The 14,663-nt window shown below is 38.5% G+C and overlaps 1 protein-coding gene and 1 pseudogene across 1 annotated transcript in view; one reads left to right on the forward strand and one right to left on the reverse strand.

Annotated features, from left to right (window-relative positions):
• The window catches only part of TMPRSS12 (transmembrane serine protease 12), a 36,663-nt gene extending 26,710 nt beyond the window's left edge, over positions 1-9,953 (forward strand). Inside the window, exons 4-5 of the mRNA XM_017545847.2 lie at positions 5,573-5,715; positions 9,341-9,953. Coding sequence (XP_017401336.1) covers positions 5,573-5,715; positions 9,341-9,592 — 395 coding nt within the window. The 3' untranslated portion in view covers positions 9,593-9,953. The remainder of the gene's footprint in view (positions 1-5,572; positions 5,716-9,340) is intronic.
• On the reverse strand, positions 7,511-9,174 carry LOC119473743 (annotated as a pseudogene).
• Positions 9,954-14,663: the final 4,710 nt, after the last annotated feature.

Genomic DNA, 14,663 nt, shown 5'->3' on the forward strand with positions numbered 1-14,663 from the left:
AAAAAAAAAAAAAAACAAAAAAAACCTACAGTAACCAAAACAGCATGGTATTGTTACAATAACAGACACATAGTCCTATTGGTTTGACCCAGCAATCCTATTACTGGGTGCCTATCCAAAGGAATATAAATCATTCTGCCAAAAAGTCCTATTTGTCTATTTGTCTGTTTTTGTAACGATACCAGAAATAAAGCCACACACCATCTGATCTTTAACAAAATCAATGGGGAAAGAACTCCCTATTCAATAAATGGTGCTGGGATAGCTGGCTAGCCATATGCAGAAGAATGAAACCGGAACCATATCCTATCACCATATGCAAAAACTAACTCTAGATGGGTTAAAGATTTAAATGTAAAACCTCAAGCTGTAAAAATCCTAGAAGAAAACCCAAAAGACAATTCTGGACATTGGCCTTGGGAAGGAATCTTTACTAAGTCCTCAAAAGCAATTGCAACATAAACAAAAATTGACAAGTAGAAACTAATTAAACTGAAAAACTTCTGCGAACTATCAACAGAAGAAACAGATAATCTACAGAATGAGAGAAAATGCTTGCAAGCTATATATCTTACAAAGGTCTAATGTCCACCATCTGTAAGGAATTAAACAATTGAACAAGCCAAAAACCAATTAACCCCATTAAAACATGGGCAAAAGACATGAACAGATACTTCTAAAAAGACATACAAGCAGCCAACAACAAACATATGAAAATATGCTCAACATCACTAATCATCAGAGAAATGCAAATCAAAACCACAATGAGATACTATCTCACACCTATCAGAATGGCTATTGTTAAAAAACCCAAAAATCACATACTGCCAAGGCTGCAGAGAAAAAGGAATGCTTATCCACTGCTGATAGGAATAAAATTAGTTCAGCTCTGTGGAAAGCAGTTTGGAAATTTCTCAAAGAACTTAAAATAAAACCACCATTGGACCCAGCAATCCTATTACTGGGTATGTATCCAAAGGAATATAAGTCATTCTACCAAAAAGACGCATGCACTCCTATGTTCATCGCAGCACTATTGGCAATAGCAAAGACATAGTCAACGGACGTTCCCATCAATGGTGGACTGGATAAAGAAACTGTGGTGCATATACACCATGGAATACTGTATCGCCATAAAAAAACAGAATCATGTCCTCTGCAGCAGCATGGATGGAGCTAGAGGCCATTATCCTGAGTGAATTAACACAGGAACAGAAAACCAAATACTGCATGTTCTCACTTAAAAGTGGGAGCTAAATAGTGGGTACTCATGAACATAAAAGTGGTAACAATAGGCACCAGGGACTACTAGAAAAGGATGGGGGCCAGGCACAGTGTCTCATTCCTATAATCCCAGCACTTTGGGAGTCCAAGGTGGGTGAATCACTTGAGCTTGGGAGTTCGAGACCAGCCTGACCAACATGGAGAAACCTATTAAATAGAAACTGTACTAAAATAACAAAATTAACCAGGCGTGGTGGCACATGCCTGTAATCCCAGCTATTTGGGAGGCTGAGGCAGGAGAATGGCTTGAACCCAGGAGGCAGAGGTTGCAGTGATCTGAGATTGCGCCATCGCACTCCAGCCTAGGCAACAAGAGCAAAACTCTGTCTCAAAAAAAAAAAGGATGGGAGGGAGAGGGCCAAGTGCTAAAAAACTAATATGGGTATGTAAAATATATCCATTCAATAGAACATTATCCAACAATAAAAAGGAGGAAACCTAGCCTGCAATTTAGATGAACCTTTATAACATTGGTATATAGCTAAATGAAGGAAGCAATATACAAAAAACTATAAATGTGTGATCCCTTTTATACATAGTTTCAAGAAAAGGCAAACCTATAGAGCCAAGAATGAGTCATTTATTTTTTATTTTTTTTATTTTTATTTTTTTTGAGATGGAGTTTCACTCTCATTGCCCAGGCTGGAGTGCCATGGTGTGATCCTGGCTCAGGGCAACCGCAGCCTCCTGAATTCAAGCGCTTTTCCTGCCTCAGCTTCCTGAATAGCTGAGATTACTGGTATGTGCCACCATGCCCAGCTAATTTTTTGTATTTTTAGTAGAGATGGTCTTGTATTTCAAGACCAGCCTGATCAATTTCTCCATATTGGTCAGGCTGGTCTTGAATTCCTGACCTCAGATGATCTGCCCATCTCAGCCTCCCAAAGTGCTGGGATTACAAGGCATGAGTCACCATGCCTGGCCAGTCCTTTCTTAAGTGTGAAGCTGTAGCTGGGAATTGATTACAAATGGGCATAGGAGGACTCTGTGAGGTGAAGAAAATACCCTAAAACTGGATTGATTGTGGTGCTGGTGTAAATTTACCAGGATTCATTCAACTGCATTGTTATAATGTGTGATATTTATGTTACGTAAATTAAACCCTAATAATGCTGTAAAAAATGACAAAAGGGTAAATTTTTTTTTTTTTTGAGACGGAGTTTCACTCATGTTACCCAGGCTGGAGTGCAATGGCGCGATCTCGGCTCACCGCAACCTCCGCCTCCTGGGTTCAGGCAATTCTCCTGCCTCAGCCTCCTGAGTAGGTGGGATTACAGGCACGCACCACCATGCCCAGCTAATGTTTTGTATTTTTAGTAGAGACGGGGTTTCACCATGTTGACCAGGATGGTTTCGATCTCTTGACCTCGTGATCCACCTGCCTCGGCCTCCCAAAGTGCTGGGATTACAGGCTTGAGCCACCGCGCCCAGCCTAAGGGTAAATTTTTTAACATCACACATTTGGAGAATTAACACATACTGCTAAATAACTCATATGTCAAAGAGGAAATCATAATTTTAAATACTTAGAATTGAACAATAATGTATATGCTACATAGCAAAACTTGAGACCCGAAACAGAGGTAAAACATAAAATTTAAAGTTTTAGAAATACATATATTTAGCTTGAATTATATGGAAGAGCAAATATTTGACCGAATATTGAAGAATAAAGTCTGAACACTATGAATTCAAAGTCTAACTTTTTTAAAGCCTAAATAAACATTGCTGTGGCCAAGTACAGTGGCTCACATCCTAAATTTTGGGAGACCAGTGTGGGAGAATTGCCTGAGCCCAGGAGTTCAAGACCAGCCTGGGCAGCAGAGCAAGACTTTGTCTCTCAAAAAAAAAAAAAGGCCAGGCACGGTGGCTCACATCTGTAATACCAGCACTTTGGGAAGACGAGGTGGGCAGATCATGAGGTCAGGAGTTTGAGACCAGCCTGACCAACATGGTGAAAGCCCATCTCTACTAAAATACAAAAATTAGCCAGGCACGGTGGCAGGTGCCTGTAATCCCAGTTACTTGGGAGGCTGAGGCAGGAGAATTTCTTGAACCCGGGAGGCAGAGGTTGCAGTGAATTGAGATCACCCCACTGCACTCCAGGCTGTGTGAAAGAGCAAGATTCCATCTCAAAAAACAAAACAAAACAAAACAAAAGAATATTATAGCCAGGCATGGTGGTATATGTCTGTAGTTTCAGCTACTATGGAGGGAGACTAAAAAAAGAAAGAACGTTACAGTAAACCTGTAGAAAGCAGAAAAAAATAAAGGTAAGCACAGCAATTGATGAATAGAAAATAAAGATAGAAAAAAGAAAGCCAACAAGCCAAAATTAAGATTTTTGGAAAAACAACAAACCACTGGTAAGATTGGTGGCAAAAGGAAAGAAGGCACAAATACGAATTAATTTTATCAGCTAACATATAGCACAATACTTTTAAAAATGTTATGCTGTAGGCCAGGCACAGTGGCTCATGCCTGTAATCCCAGCACTTTGGGATGCCAAGGTGGTTGGATCATGAGGTCAGGAGTTTGAGACCAGCGTGGTTAATATGTTGAAACCCCATCTACTAAAAACACATAAATTAGCTGAGTGTGGCGGTGTGTGCCTGTAGTCCCAGCTACTCCAGAGGCTGAGACAGTAGAATCTCTCGAATTTGGGAGACGGAGCCTGCAGTGAGCCGAGATGGTGCCACTGCACTCCAGCTTAGGTGACAGAGTGAGACTCCATTTCAAAAAAAAGCTATGCTGTAAGTTTTAGTACTTAGACAAAATTAATAAATTGCTTTGTAAATAACCAAAACTGAAAATAAATTGACTAAATATGAAAATGGTAACTAACCAAAACTGACCAAACAAGAAATGGAAATCCTCTGTAGTCCAATAGAGTATAAAGGAATTGAATCAATAATTCGATTTTTCAAAAATTAAAAACCAAAACCACAACTCAGAACAAGTGAGTTCTACCATAATATCAGAGGCAGATTATTTAAATCCTATATATATGCTTCCAAAAAATCCAAAAAGAAAGAATATTCTCCAATTCAGTGTATGAGAATAATAATATTCTTGATGCCAAATTCTAATCATAGTATGAGAAAGCCCAATATCATAAATGCAGGCATTCAAAACAAATTATTAACAACACACCAAATCTATAAAGTATATTATAGAATTGATGGTCAGGGACAGCGGCTTACATCTGTCATTTCAGCACTCTGAGAGGCCAAATTGAGGCCAGGAGTTTAAGACCAGCCTGAACAACATACTGAGACATTGTTTCTACAAAAAAAATAAATAAATAAAAAATAAAAAATTACCTGGGCATAGTGGTACACACCTGTAGTCCTAGCTACTCAAGAGGCTGAGGCAGAAGGATCACATAAGCCCAGGAGGTTGAGTCTACCACAACCTATGATTGTGCCACTGCACTAAGCACCAGCCTAGGCAACAGAGCAGGACCCTGACTCAAAAAAAAAAAAAAATAGAATTAATCATAACCAAATTAGATTTATCTCAGGAATTCAAGGGTGGCTTAAAATTAGAAGTCAGCCAGGTGTGGTGGTTCACACCTGTAATCCCAACACTTTGAGAGGCCAAGGCAGGAGAATCACTTGGGCCCAGGAGTTCAAGAATGGCTGGACTGGGTGTGGTGGTTCATGCCTGTAATCCAGGGCTTTGGGAGGCCAAGGTGGGCGGATCACTTCAAGTTAGGAATTTTGAGAACAGCCTGGCCAACATGGTGAAACCCTATCTCTACTAAAAATACAAAAATGTGTTGGTCATGGTGGTGAGTGCTTGTAATCTAGCTACTTAGGAGGCTGAGCAGGAGGATCGCTTGATCCTGAGAGGCAGAGGTTGCAGTGAGCTGAGATCATGCCACTGCACTGTAGCCTGGGCAACAGAGTGAGACCCCATCTCAAAAAAAAAAAAAAAATTAGCCAGGCATGGTGGCGTGCACCTGTAATCCTAGTTACTCGGAAAGCTGAGGCACAAGAATTGCTTGAACCCAGGAGGCAGAGGTTGCAGTGAGCCAAGATCACATTACTGCACTCCAGCCTGGGCAATAGAGTGAGACCCTATCTCAAAACAAACATGTAGGTAAACATTCTTCTACAATCTTCCTAGGCATACATACATATTCATACACATATATATGAATATAATTTTACATAATTATTGAATCAGTCACCTTGGGGAAAAAAACTTATAAAACACCAACATTTTAAATCACTGTAAAAATGTGTGTGCTCCAAAATAACTTACTGGTATTTTCTGTTAACAGGTAATGCTACAGATATTTTACAAGATGCACAAGTGCATTATATTTCTCGAGAGACATGTAATTCTGAGAGGAGTTATGGGGGAATAATTCCCAACACTTCATTTTGTGCAGGTGATGAAGATGGGGCTTTTGATACTTGCAGGGTAAGACCAAATAGTTTTCCTTTAAAATATTTTCTGAAGCCAGAAGGGAACTTGTCAAACAAGGCCTTTGATAACTTTCTGGTGGTCTTAATTATCAGGCCTAAAAATACTAAATTATTTTTTCTTCTTTTTAAATATTTCAATAATCCAAATCTTCTTGGTTCCTGATTCCTTGGTTTCTACTATCATCAGGTTGACCTTAGACAGAATTTACCTTGACTTCTTTTTTTTTTTAATCATTAACTTTGAGATATAATTCACCTAGTTAAAATTGTACAGCTCAAATTTTTTTTTTTTTTTTTTTTGAGATAGTCTCACTTTTTCACCCAGGCTAAAGTGCAGTGATGCAATCTCTGTTCACTGCAACCTCTGCCTCCCAGGTTCAAGCCATTCTCATGCCTCAGCCTCCTAGGTAGCTGGAATTACAGGCACACGTCACCACAACTAGCTAATTTTTTTGTATTTATAGAGAGACAGGGTTTCGCCATGTTGACCAGGCTGGTCTCGAACTCCTGACCTCAAGTGATCTGCCCACCTTGGCCTCCCAAAGTTCTGGGATTACAGGCATGAACCACTGTGCCCAGTCTGTTACTTTTTTATTATAGCCCTCCTTGTGGGTGTGATGTGGTATCTCATAGTGGTTTTAATTTGTATTTCCTTAATGACTAATGATGTTGAGCATTTTTGCAAATATTTATTAGCCATTTATATGCCTTCTTTACAGCATGTCTGTTTGGACCCCTTGTTCATTTTTAAATTGAGTTGCCTTTTTATCACCGAGTTGTAAATGTTTTTCATATATTCTGGTACAAATGCCTTACTAGATATATAATGTACAAAGTTTTTCTCCCATTCTGTAGACTGTTTTTTTACTTTTCTGCGGTTATCATTTGCAGCACAAATGTTAACTTTTTTATTAAGTACAGTTGATCTATTTTTTGTTTTGTCTCATGTTTTTCACTCTTCCTTTATTCCTCTTTTCTTCATTATTTCCAAATCCACAGTCCTTCACTCCTGACTACCCCATGCTCTCATCTTTTACTACTTAGTCTCATTTCTGCAATCTAAACTTTATCTTTCCTGTGTCCTTTTCCTTAAAAATCTTGCTGAGTAAAATAGTAAAGAATCCAATCTAATTGAATTGCATCCTAGGCTAAACCTCCTCATCATCAAAAAAATAATTATTCCATGCCTGCTTTATATAGAGAATTGGAAACCATTATCTCAGTGTCCTTGTTGTTTTGAGTGCATTAACAGACCTTAGTGACAGTGCTTGGGTGCATTCATAATTTTGTGTAGACTATGAAAGTGACCTGTCATTTATACTACTACTGAGAGGTGTCACTATTTATGCTCATTTTGCTGCACTGGCCAATGTCAACACTTAGAAACATGTCATCTCTTGCAAGATGCCAGTTTACTCCTCTCCCTGGCAAGCAAACCACACACATGCCTAAAAGACATCTTAAATTTACACTTCCCACACACAGTATTAAGCAATAGTCTAATAAGAGACAACTTTTACAATATTTTACACATTTCCAAAATTATATTTCTCCTGAGTAATTGTATTTAAAAATCTAAACATTTTAATGTATAGTATTCTGCCTCAAAACTAGGCAGATGGGAAATTTATCTCCCAGCTGTATGGGTCCTCCAAATACCTGGGCAAAACTGAATTCCTCCTGTTTGAGTTGGAAGATTAAACTCAAAATCTTTTTTTTTTTTAATAAATAATCATGATTTATTTAACAAGGTTATTCTACATTAGAGTGTGTGTGTGTGTGTGTGTGTGTGTGTGTGTGTGTGTGTGTCTGTGTGACATATGAAGAGACTGATGTACAATCAAGAAGTCCTAAATCTCTCTTCCATGGATTTCCCCCATCTTCCCATTTAGCAGTAAAAGGCATTTTTAGGTTTATATAAACACATTCTTTACAACTGCCTTCTTAACAGAGAATTACTGTAGTATATAAATAGCACTGGGCATTTAGTAAGTAAGTTACAGGCCAATAAGTTCAATTGTGCAGTTGTGAAATCTAATATCAAAGAATCTTTGAAACCTTAAGACTGGGTGATCTGTAATGTTTTCAACATGCCTTCGATTGCATTAAGAAAATATTTGGTTTCCTTCTTACTTCGACCTGCAAACTAATAAGCTCTTTTTATTTGACCAGCTGCCCAACTAGCGTATTTCATGTTGTCCTTTTTCCTTTTTGCACTTGCTTTTGGATTAGAAGCAATATGACTTGCCAGCATAGAAAGCCCAAACAGGGCCGGGCACAGTGGCTCACGCCTATAATCCCAGCACTTTGGGAGGCCAAGGTGGGTGGATCACTTGAGGTCAGTGTTCGAGACCAGCGTGGTCAACATGGCGAAACCCTGTCTCTACTATAAATACAAAAAAATTAGCTAGGCGTGGTGACATGTCAAGAGATTGAGACCATCCTGGTCAACATGGTGAAACCCCGTCTCTACTAAAAATACAAAAAATTAGCTGGGCGTGGTGGCTCGTGCCTGTAATCTCAGCTACTCAGGAGGCTGAGGCAGGAGAATTGCCTGAACCCAGGAGGCGGAGGTTGCGGTGAGCCGAGATCGCGCCATTGCACTCTAGCTTGGGTAACAAGACCAAAACTCCATCATAAAAAAAAAAAAAGAAAAGAAAAGAAAGCCCAAACAAAACTCTCACATTTCTGTTGCTCAGTTTCAATGCCTGTGCACAACACTTTCTCGAAAGTTCGAGGTTTTCAAGTCCACCTTGGGCATATTTAACTTCAGCATACTGCTGACAGTATAAGTGGTTGTGTGGATTAGTCATCATTAGTTCCTCTAAACAAAAGGCTGCTTTTGCATAGTCATGTTCATTGATATAAAGTTCTGCAAGTTCATGCCAGTCTTCTTGGTCTGCAACAAGTTGTTCCATGTACTCATTCAGTTCCCAAATGGCCTCCACATTTTTCCCCTGGGCTTTTCAAATGGCAATCTTACGCTTTCTTGCAGCAGTGTTAGTTGGATCTTCTTGTCAAATCCTATCATATAGCTGGATAGCATCATATCTTTCCATGGCTTCAGATCTCATGCCTGTTAATCGCTTGACTCTGTGACTGCCAGGGAACTGTCTTCTTAGCTCTTGAAGACAAAACAGTGCCAAGTCATCCTGACCATAGTCTAGTGCAGCAATCATCACCTGTTCATATATCATCCAAATAGCATCTCCAAGCTGAGAAGCATATTCATGAATTAATTCTTCTCCAACTTCCACAATTTGCTCACTATTTTGTGAGTTTTCTTCTCTCCATTTTCTCATTTTATCTCACATTTCAGTTCTTCATAGGCACTGGTAGGCCACTATTGTCCTTCACTCAAATTCATGTTATTTTCCCCATCTGCTTGGCCCTTGGGGGGTAGGACTCCAAATACTTCCCAAGTGACATCATAAATCTCTGAGACCTTCACCATCTTCCCAGAACCTCAGATTAAGCTCCGAATCTATTGATCTTTGTAAGTTGGGAGTATATTGAAAATGTGTGTCTATATATGTTTGATGTAAATAATTTATTCCAGCGTTACTGTTGCTTCAAGAATACTAGAAGTAACAAACACTATTTTGGGACTTTTTTGACAGGGTGATAGTGGTGGACCATTAATGTGCTACTTACCAGAATATAAAAGATTTTTTGTAATGGGAATTACCAGTTACGGACATGGCTGTGGTCGAAGAGGTTTTCCTGGTATCTATCTTGGGCCATCCTTCTACCAAAAGTGGCTGACAGAGCACTTCTTCCACGCAAGCACTCAAGGCATACTGACTATCAATATTTTACGTGGCCAGATCCTCATAGCTTTATGTTTTGTCATCTTACTAGCAACAACATAAAGAAATTCTGAAGACTTTAATATCTTTATTTTGCATTGTGTCCCTTCCTATGTTCTATATAATGAAAACCATTTATTCTTCTAGCAACTAATTGCCTACATTAGAGTTCTCATGTGAACATTTTATGGGCTATAAGGATTGTGACAGATATACAATTGTAACCTTGGCACTGAATCACATACTTCCTTGAAAGAGCTTGATTGTTTTATAATCATAATTCTGTATCTGGAATATCCTAGAGTTTGTACAGAATATTCAGTTAAAAATATATTTTATGTGTATAAATGCCAAATAATAATTTATCATTAAAATGGAAGCTGTTATTTGGTTAATCAAAACTCTTTTCTTCTTAGATTTTATTTTATTCTAAAACATTTGTATGATTTTTTTAAATTATAATCTTGTTTCCAATATTCAAAGAATATTTAGAGAAACAAGTATTTACCTGTTATTTAAATTCTAATAAAAACAGTTTATTTAATATCAGTACTTCATTTCCTATGCCAAGAGGGAACTATGGTATACACACCCCCAAATAATTTACTTTTTACTTAGAGATTCATGATTTTTTCCAGCATTATAACCCACTTTCTAAACTTTATTTTCTTGAAGCCCATGCTAAAATTTTGTATTCCATGGGGCCTCTGAATTAACTGTGAGAGGCGACTGGAAAGCATGCAGGTAAAAGAGGGATGCCAACCTTGGATAAATTTTATAACTAATGTATAAAATGAATTAAAAGAAACAAAAGAAAATGAAGGCTGGGCATGGTGGCTCTCACCTGTAATCCCAGCACTTTGGGAGGTCAAGGTGGGCAGATCACTTGAGGTCAGGAGTTTAGGACCAGCCTGGCCAATGGTGAAATCCTGTCTCTACTAAAAATACAAAAATTAGCAAGGCATGGTGCGTGCCTGTAATCCCAGCTACTCAGGAGGCTGAGGCACAAGAATCACTTGAACCCAGGAGGTGGAGGTTGCAGTGAGCCAAGATCACACCACTGCAGCTTAGGCGACAGAGCTAGATCAGTTTCATACACACAAAACAACATAAAAGGTTGATTGAATTGTATCTACTATTAGTCAACTCTCATTTTCCTTGAACTTAGATGAATCCATTTAGCAAAGGAGAAACAGTTATTTTCTTCTCCTTCTTTTGACATTCAACCAGCTAAAACCAAGTGTTTTTTGTTGTTGTCTTGTGTCAACTTCATTTCAGGATTTAACCGAAATTAAGCATGAATTGCCCATGTATTAATTTCCTTCATTATTGGTTTAACACTGGGATCATTGTTTATTGGTTTAATGTTGGGTTAATATTGTTTAATATTAATAGTATTTAATACTGGGTTAATATTGTTAATATTGGGATATTGTTTATTGGTTTAATATTGGGGTCATTATTGGTTTAACATGCAAGGGCTAGATGACTATGCTTTTCATAGGCTAAGCAACACCGATGGAATGTTGGTTGTTCTTTCTTGAAAGAGCTCCCAGTTTATCCACCGACAAGGTCTCATAGATGGTAATGCTTAAATAACAATTAACACAATGCATTAGTCTTTTCCTATTTATACTACCTGAATATCACTCAGATTCACTTGATAGCTCCGAATGTTAATAAAAAGACATCTTTCTAAAATGTATTGACAGTATTAGGGGAGAAACCTGTGCTTTTCACATTAAAGGCATCTTCTAATTACTCGTTTAGTTTACATTTCTTATTTATTTATTTATTTTGGAGGTGGAGTCTGTTGCTCAGGCTAGAGTGCACTGGCACAGTCACTGATCTCTGCAGCTTTGACCTCCTGGGCTCAAGGAGCCCACCCCCACCTCCTGCATAGCTGAGACTACAGGTGCACGCCACCACATTCAGCTGCTTTTGTATTTTTTTGTAGAGACAGGGGTTTACCATGTTGCCTAGGCTGGTCTTGAACTCCTGAGATCAAGTGATCTGCACACTTCAACCTCCCAAAGTGCTGGGATTACAGGGGTGAGCCACCACTCCCAGCCTAGGTTTACAATTCTATTCTTTTTTTTTTTTTTTTTAATTCTAATCTCATGACCCATTAGATTACATTCCTGAGCTATTATCTTTTTGCCCAGCTTAGTTTACTATGTCAGCCAGCTGGAATCCAATTCTAAAATTCCTTTCTACCACAAGAAACTATCAGAGTATAAACTTCAGAAACCTAAGCTAGACTTTGTTTTAACTTTTGTCTTGTTTTAACATTGTGGTTTTTTTAAAGAGGCTCTGTCACTCAGGCTGCCTAGAGTGCTGTGGCATGATCATAGCTTACTGCAGCCTTCAACTCCTGGGCTCAAGCAATCCGCTGGCCTCAGCCTCCCAAATACCTAAGATAATAGGCCCAGACCACCATGCTCATCTAATTTAAAAAATTTGTTTGTAGAGAGGGGGGTCTCCCTGTGTCACCCAGGTTGGTCTTGAACTCTTGGCCTCTAGTAATCCTCCTATCCCTGCCTCTCAACATCCTGGGTCCCATTTGCCCCATCAATTCAAAAATTTCTTTTGAAAGTTGGTTATTGGAATCATGTCCCAAATAAGGTCCAGCATTCCTTTATTTTTTTCCAAGAGACAGGGTCTCACTATATTGGCCAGGCTGGTCTTAAACTCCTGGTCTCCAGCCATCCCCCCACCTCAGCCTCCCAAGGTACTGGAATAACACGCATGCACCAACTTGCCTGGACTTTGTTTCCATTTTTACTGTTATTAAGTTTAGATGATTATTAATACCTATTTACAACATTGTGATGATTACTAAAGTTGAATATATGAATTTCTTGACATTCGAAAGATGCCCAGTAACTGGTTTCTAATATATTAATATCCCACCCATGATTTACACACTCTTTCTGATTACACAGATCATTATCCTATTGGATATCTCATATATCATCCCCAAAATATTGCTGAAACAAAGGATCCTTTTCTGCTTATAAATTCAAATTTTTAAAATACACTATTTTTTAAAATAAATTTATTTTTACAATTTCCCAAATATCATATCCTTATTATTTAAACTGAGAAAGGGCCAAGCATGGCAGCTTATGCCTATAATCCCAGCACTCTGGAAGGCTGAGACAGGTAGATGGCTTGAGTCAAGGAGTTTGAGACTCCTGTGTGAAACCTCATCTCTACAAAAAATGTAAAAATTAGCCAGGCATGGTGGCATGTGCCTATAGTCCCATCTATCTGGGAGGCTGAGGTAGGAGGATCACTTGAGCCCATGAGGTCAAGGCTGCAGTGAGCCATTATTATGCCACTGTACTCCAGCCTGGGCAACAGAGACCTTGTCTCAAAAATAAATAAATACATAAATAAAATTGAGAAAGCACAGACAAGTAGAAAGAAAATCAGCTGGGCATGGTGGCTCACACCTGTAATTCTAGGGGGGCTGAGGTGGGGGCAGATTGCTTGAGCCCAGGAGTTCAAGACCAGCCTGGAAAACAGGGCAAACCCCATCTCTATAAAAAGAATTTAAAAATTAGCCAGGTGTGGTGGCATGCCTGTAGTCCCAGCTACTCAGGAGGCTGAGGTGGGAGGATGGCTTGAGGCCAGGAGGTAGAAGTTGCAGTGAGCTGAGATCATGCCACTGCACTCCAGCCTGGGTGACAGAGCCAGACCTTGCCTCAGAAAAGAAATGAAAAGAAAATCATCCATAACCCTATTACGCAAAGCCAGCTGCCATGAAATCCTCCTTTTTCAGTTATTATAATGGGTATTTTTACAAACTTTTATCAAACATTATTTTACCCCAATTATTTGGAAAATTTTTAAGCCTATGGAAAGTTGAAAAATAGTACCATGATTACCAATATATACTTTACCTTTTTCCCCAAATATTAACATTTTGCCCTGTTTACACTCACAGTGTATCTCTCCAAAGACAGACACACACAGACTTACACAGACATATTATACACACACAATCTCTCTTTTGTTTTCTGGTTGAACAATTTGAAAGAAAATTGCTGACATCATTGACTTCATCCCTAGTACTTCAGCATGTATCTCCTAAGAATAACATAATCACAATACCATCATCACACCAAAGAAATTCAACACGGATTTGTTTGTTCTGTTCTATAAATTGTGCCCCCATTTCTTTGGTTTATTAATCTACTGCATAGAGATCCCATTATTTTATATTGCTTCGTTCTGATTATAAAAGTATAGTATATATTCACTGTCAAAAAAAAAAAAGCACAACTATGACAAAGTATTTAGGTTGCTATAACAAAATATAATAAACTGGTGGCTGATAAACAACAGAAATTTCTCACAATTCTGGAGGCTGGGCAAGGCGCTAGCTGATTCGGGTGTCAGTCCCACTTCTACCTTCACAGAAGGCATCTTCACACTGTGTCCTCACATGGCAAAAGGGGCCAGGCCACCCTCTGGGTCCACTTTATAAAGGAACACTAATCCCATTCACGAGGGTGCCACTCTCATAATCAAATCACCTCCCAAAGGCTCACCTCCTAATAGTGTCACATTGGTGATTAGCTTTCCAACATGAATTTTAGGTGGCCACAGACATAGTACTTTTTAAGTACAAATCATAGTACTTTCTAAGTAAAATTTGAGGCGTTAAGTCAAAACCACAGATTGAACACAGTTCTAGCCACCTTCCTGTTCCACATTCTAAGATGAGAGTAATTATCTTTATTTTAAAATAAGTATTTCCTCTATCTGTCCACTGGAAAAGCCTAGATGCAACGAACGAGCAATAATACCATGTACCCTAGCACCCAGATTTTAGTGTCTCAACATCATTCCGCTATCAAAGGATCCAAGGCTGCTTGGAGATATGAAAGATTTCAGGTCTGGGCAGGAAATATATGAGATCAATCTCAGATAAATCTTTTTTTTTTTTATTGCACTTTTTAGGTACATCAGATAAATCTTTGATAACATGAACGTTATCAAAGACTAGATGGTAAAACTGCCTTAAAAATATTGAAAACAGTCACTAGAAGGGAGGAGAAACGAATTACGTATTATGATATACTGATATTATTATTTTTCTTTTTTTTTAATTATTATTATTATT

Source organism: Cebus imitator, unplaced genomic scaffold, assembly GCF_001604975.1.
Source record: "Cebus imitator isolate Cc_AM_T3 unplaced genomic scaffold, Cebus_imitator-1.0 Scaffold181, whole genome shotgun sequence".
Classification (NCBI taxonomy): domain Eukaryota; kingdom Metazoa; phylum Chordata; class Mammalia; order Primates; family Cebidae; genus Cebus; species Cebus imitator.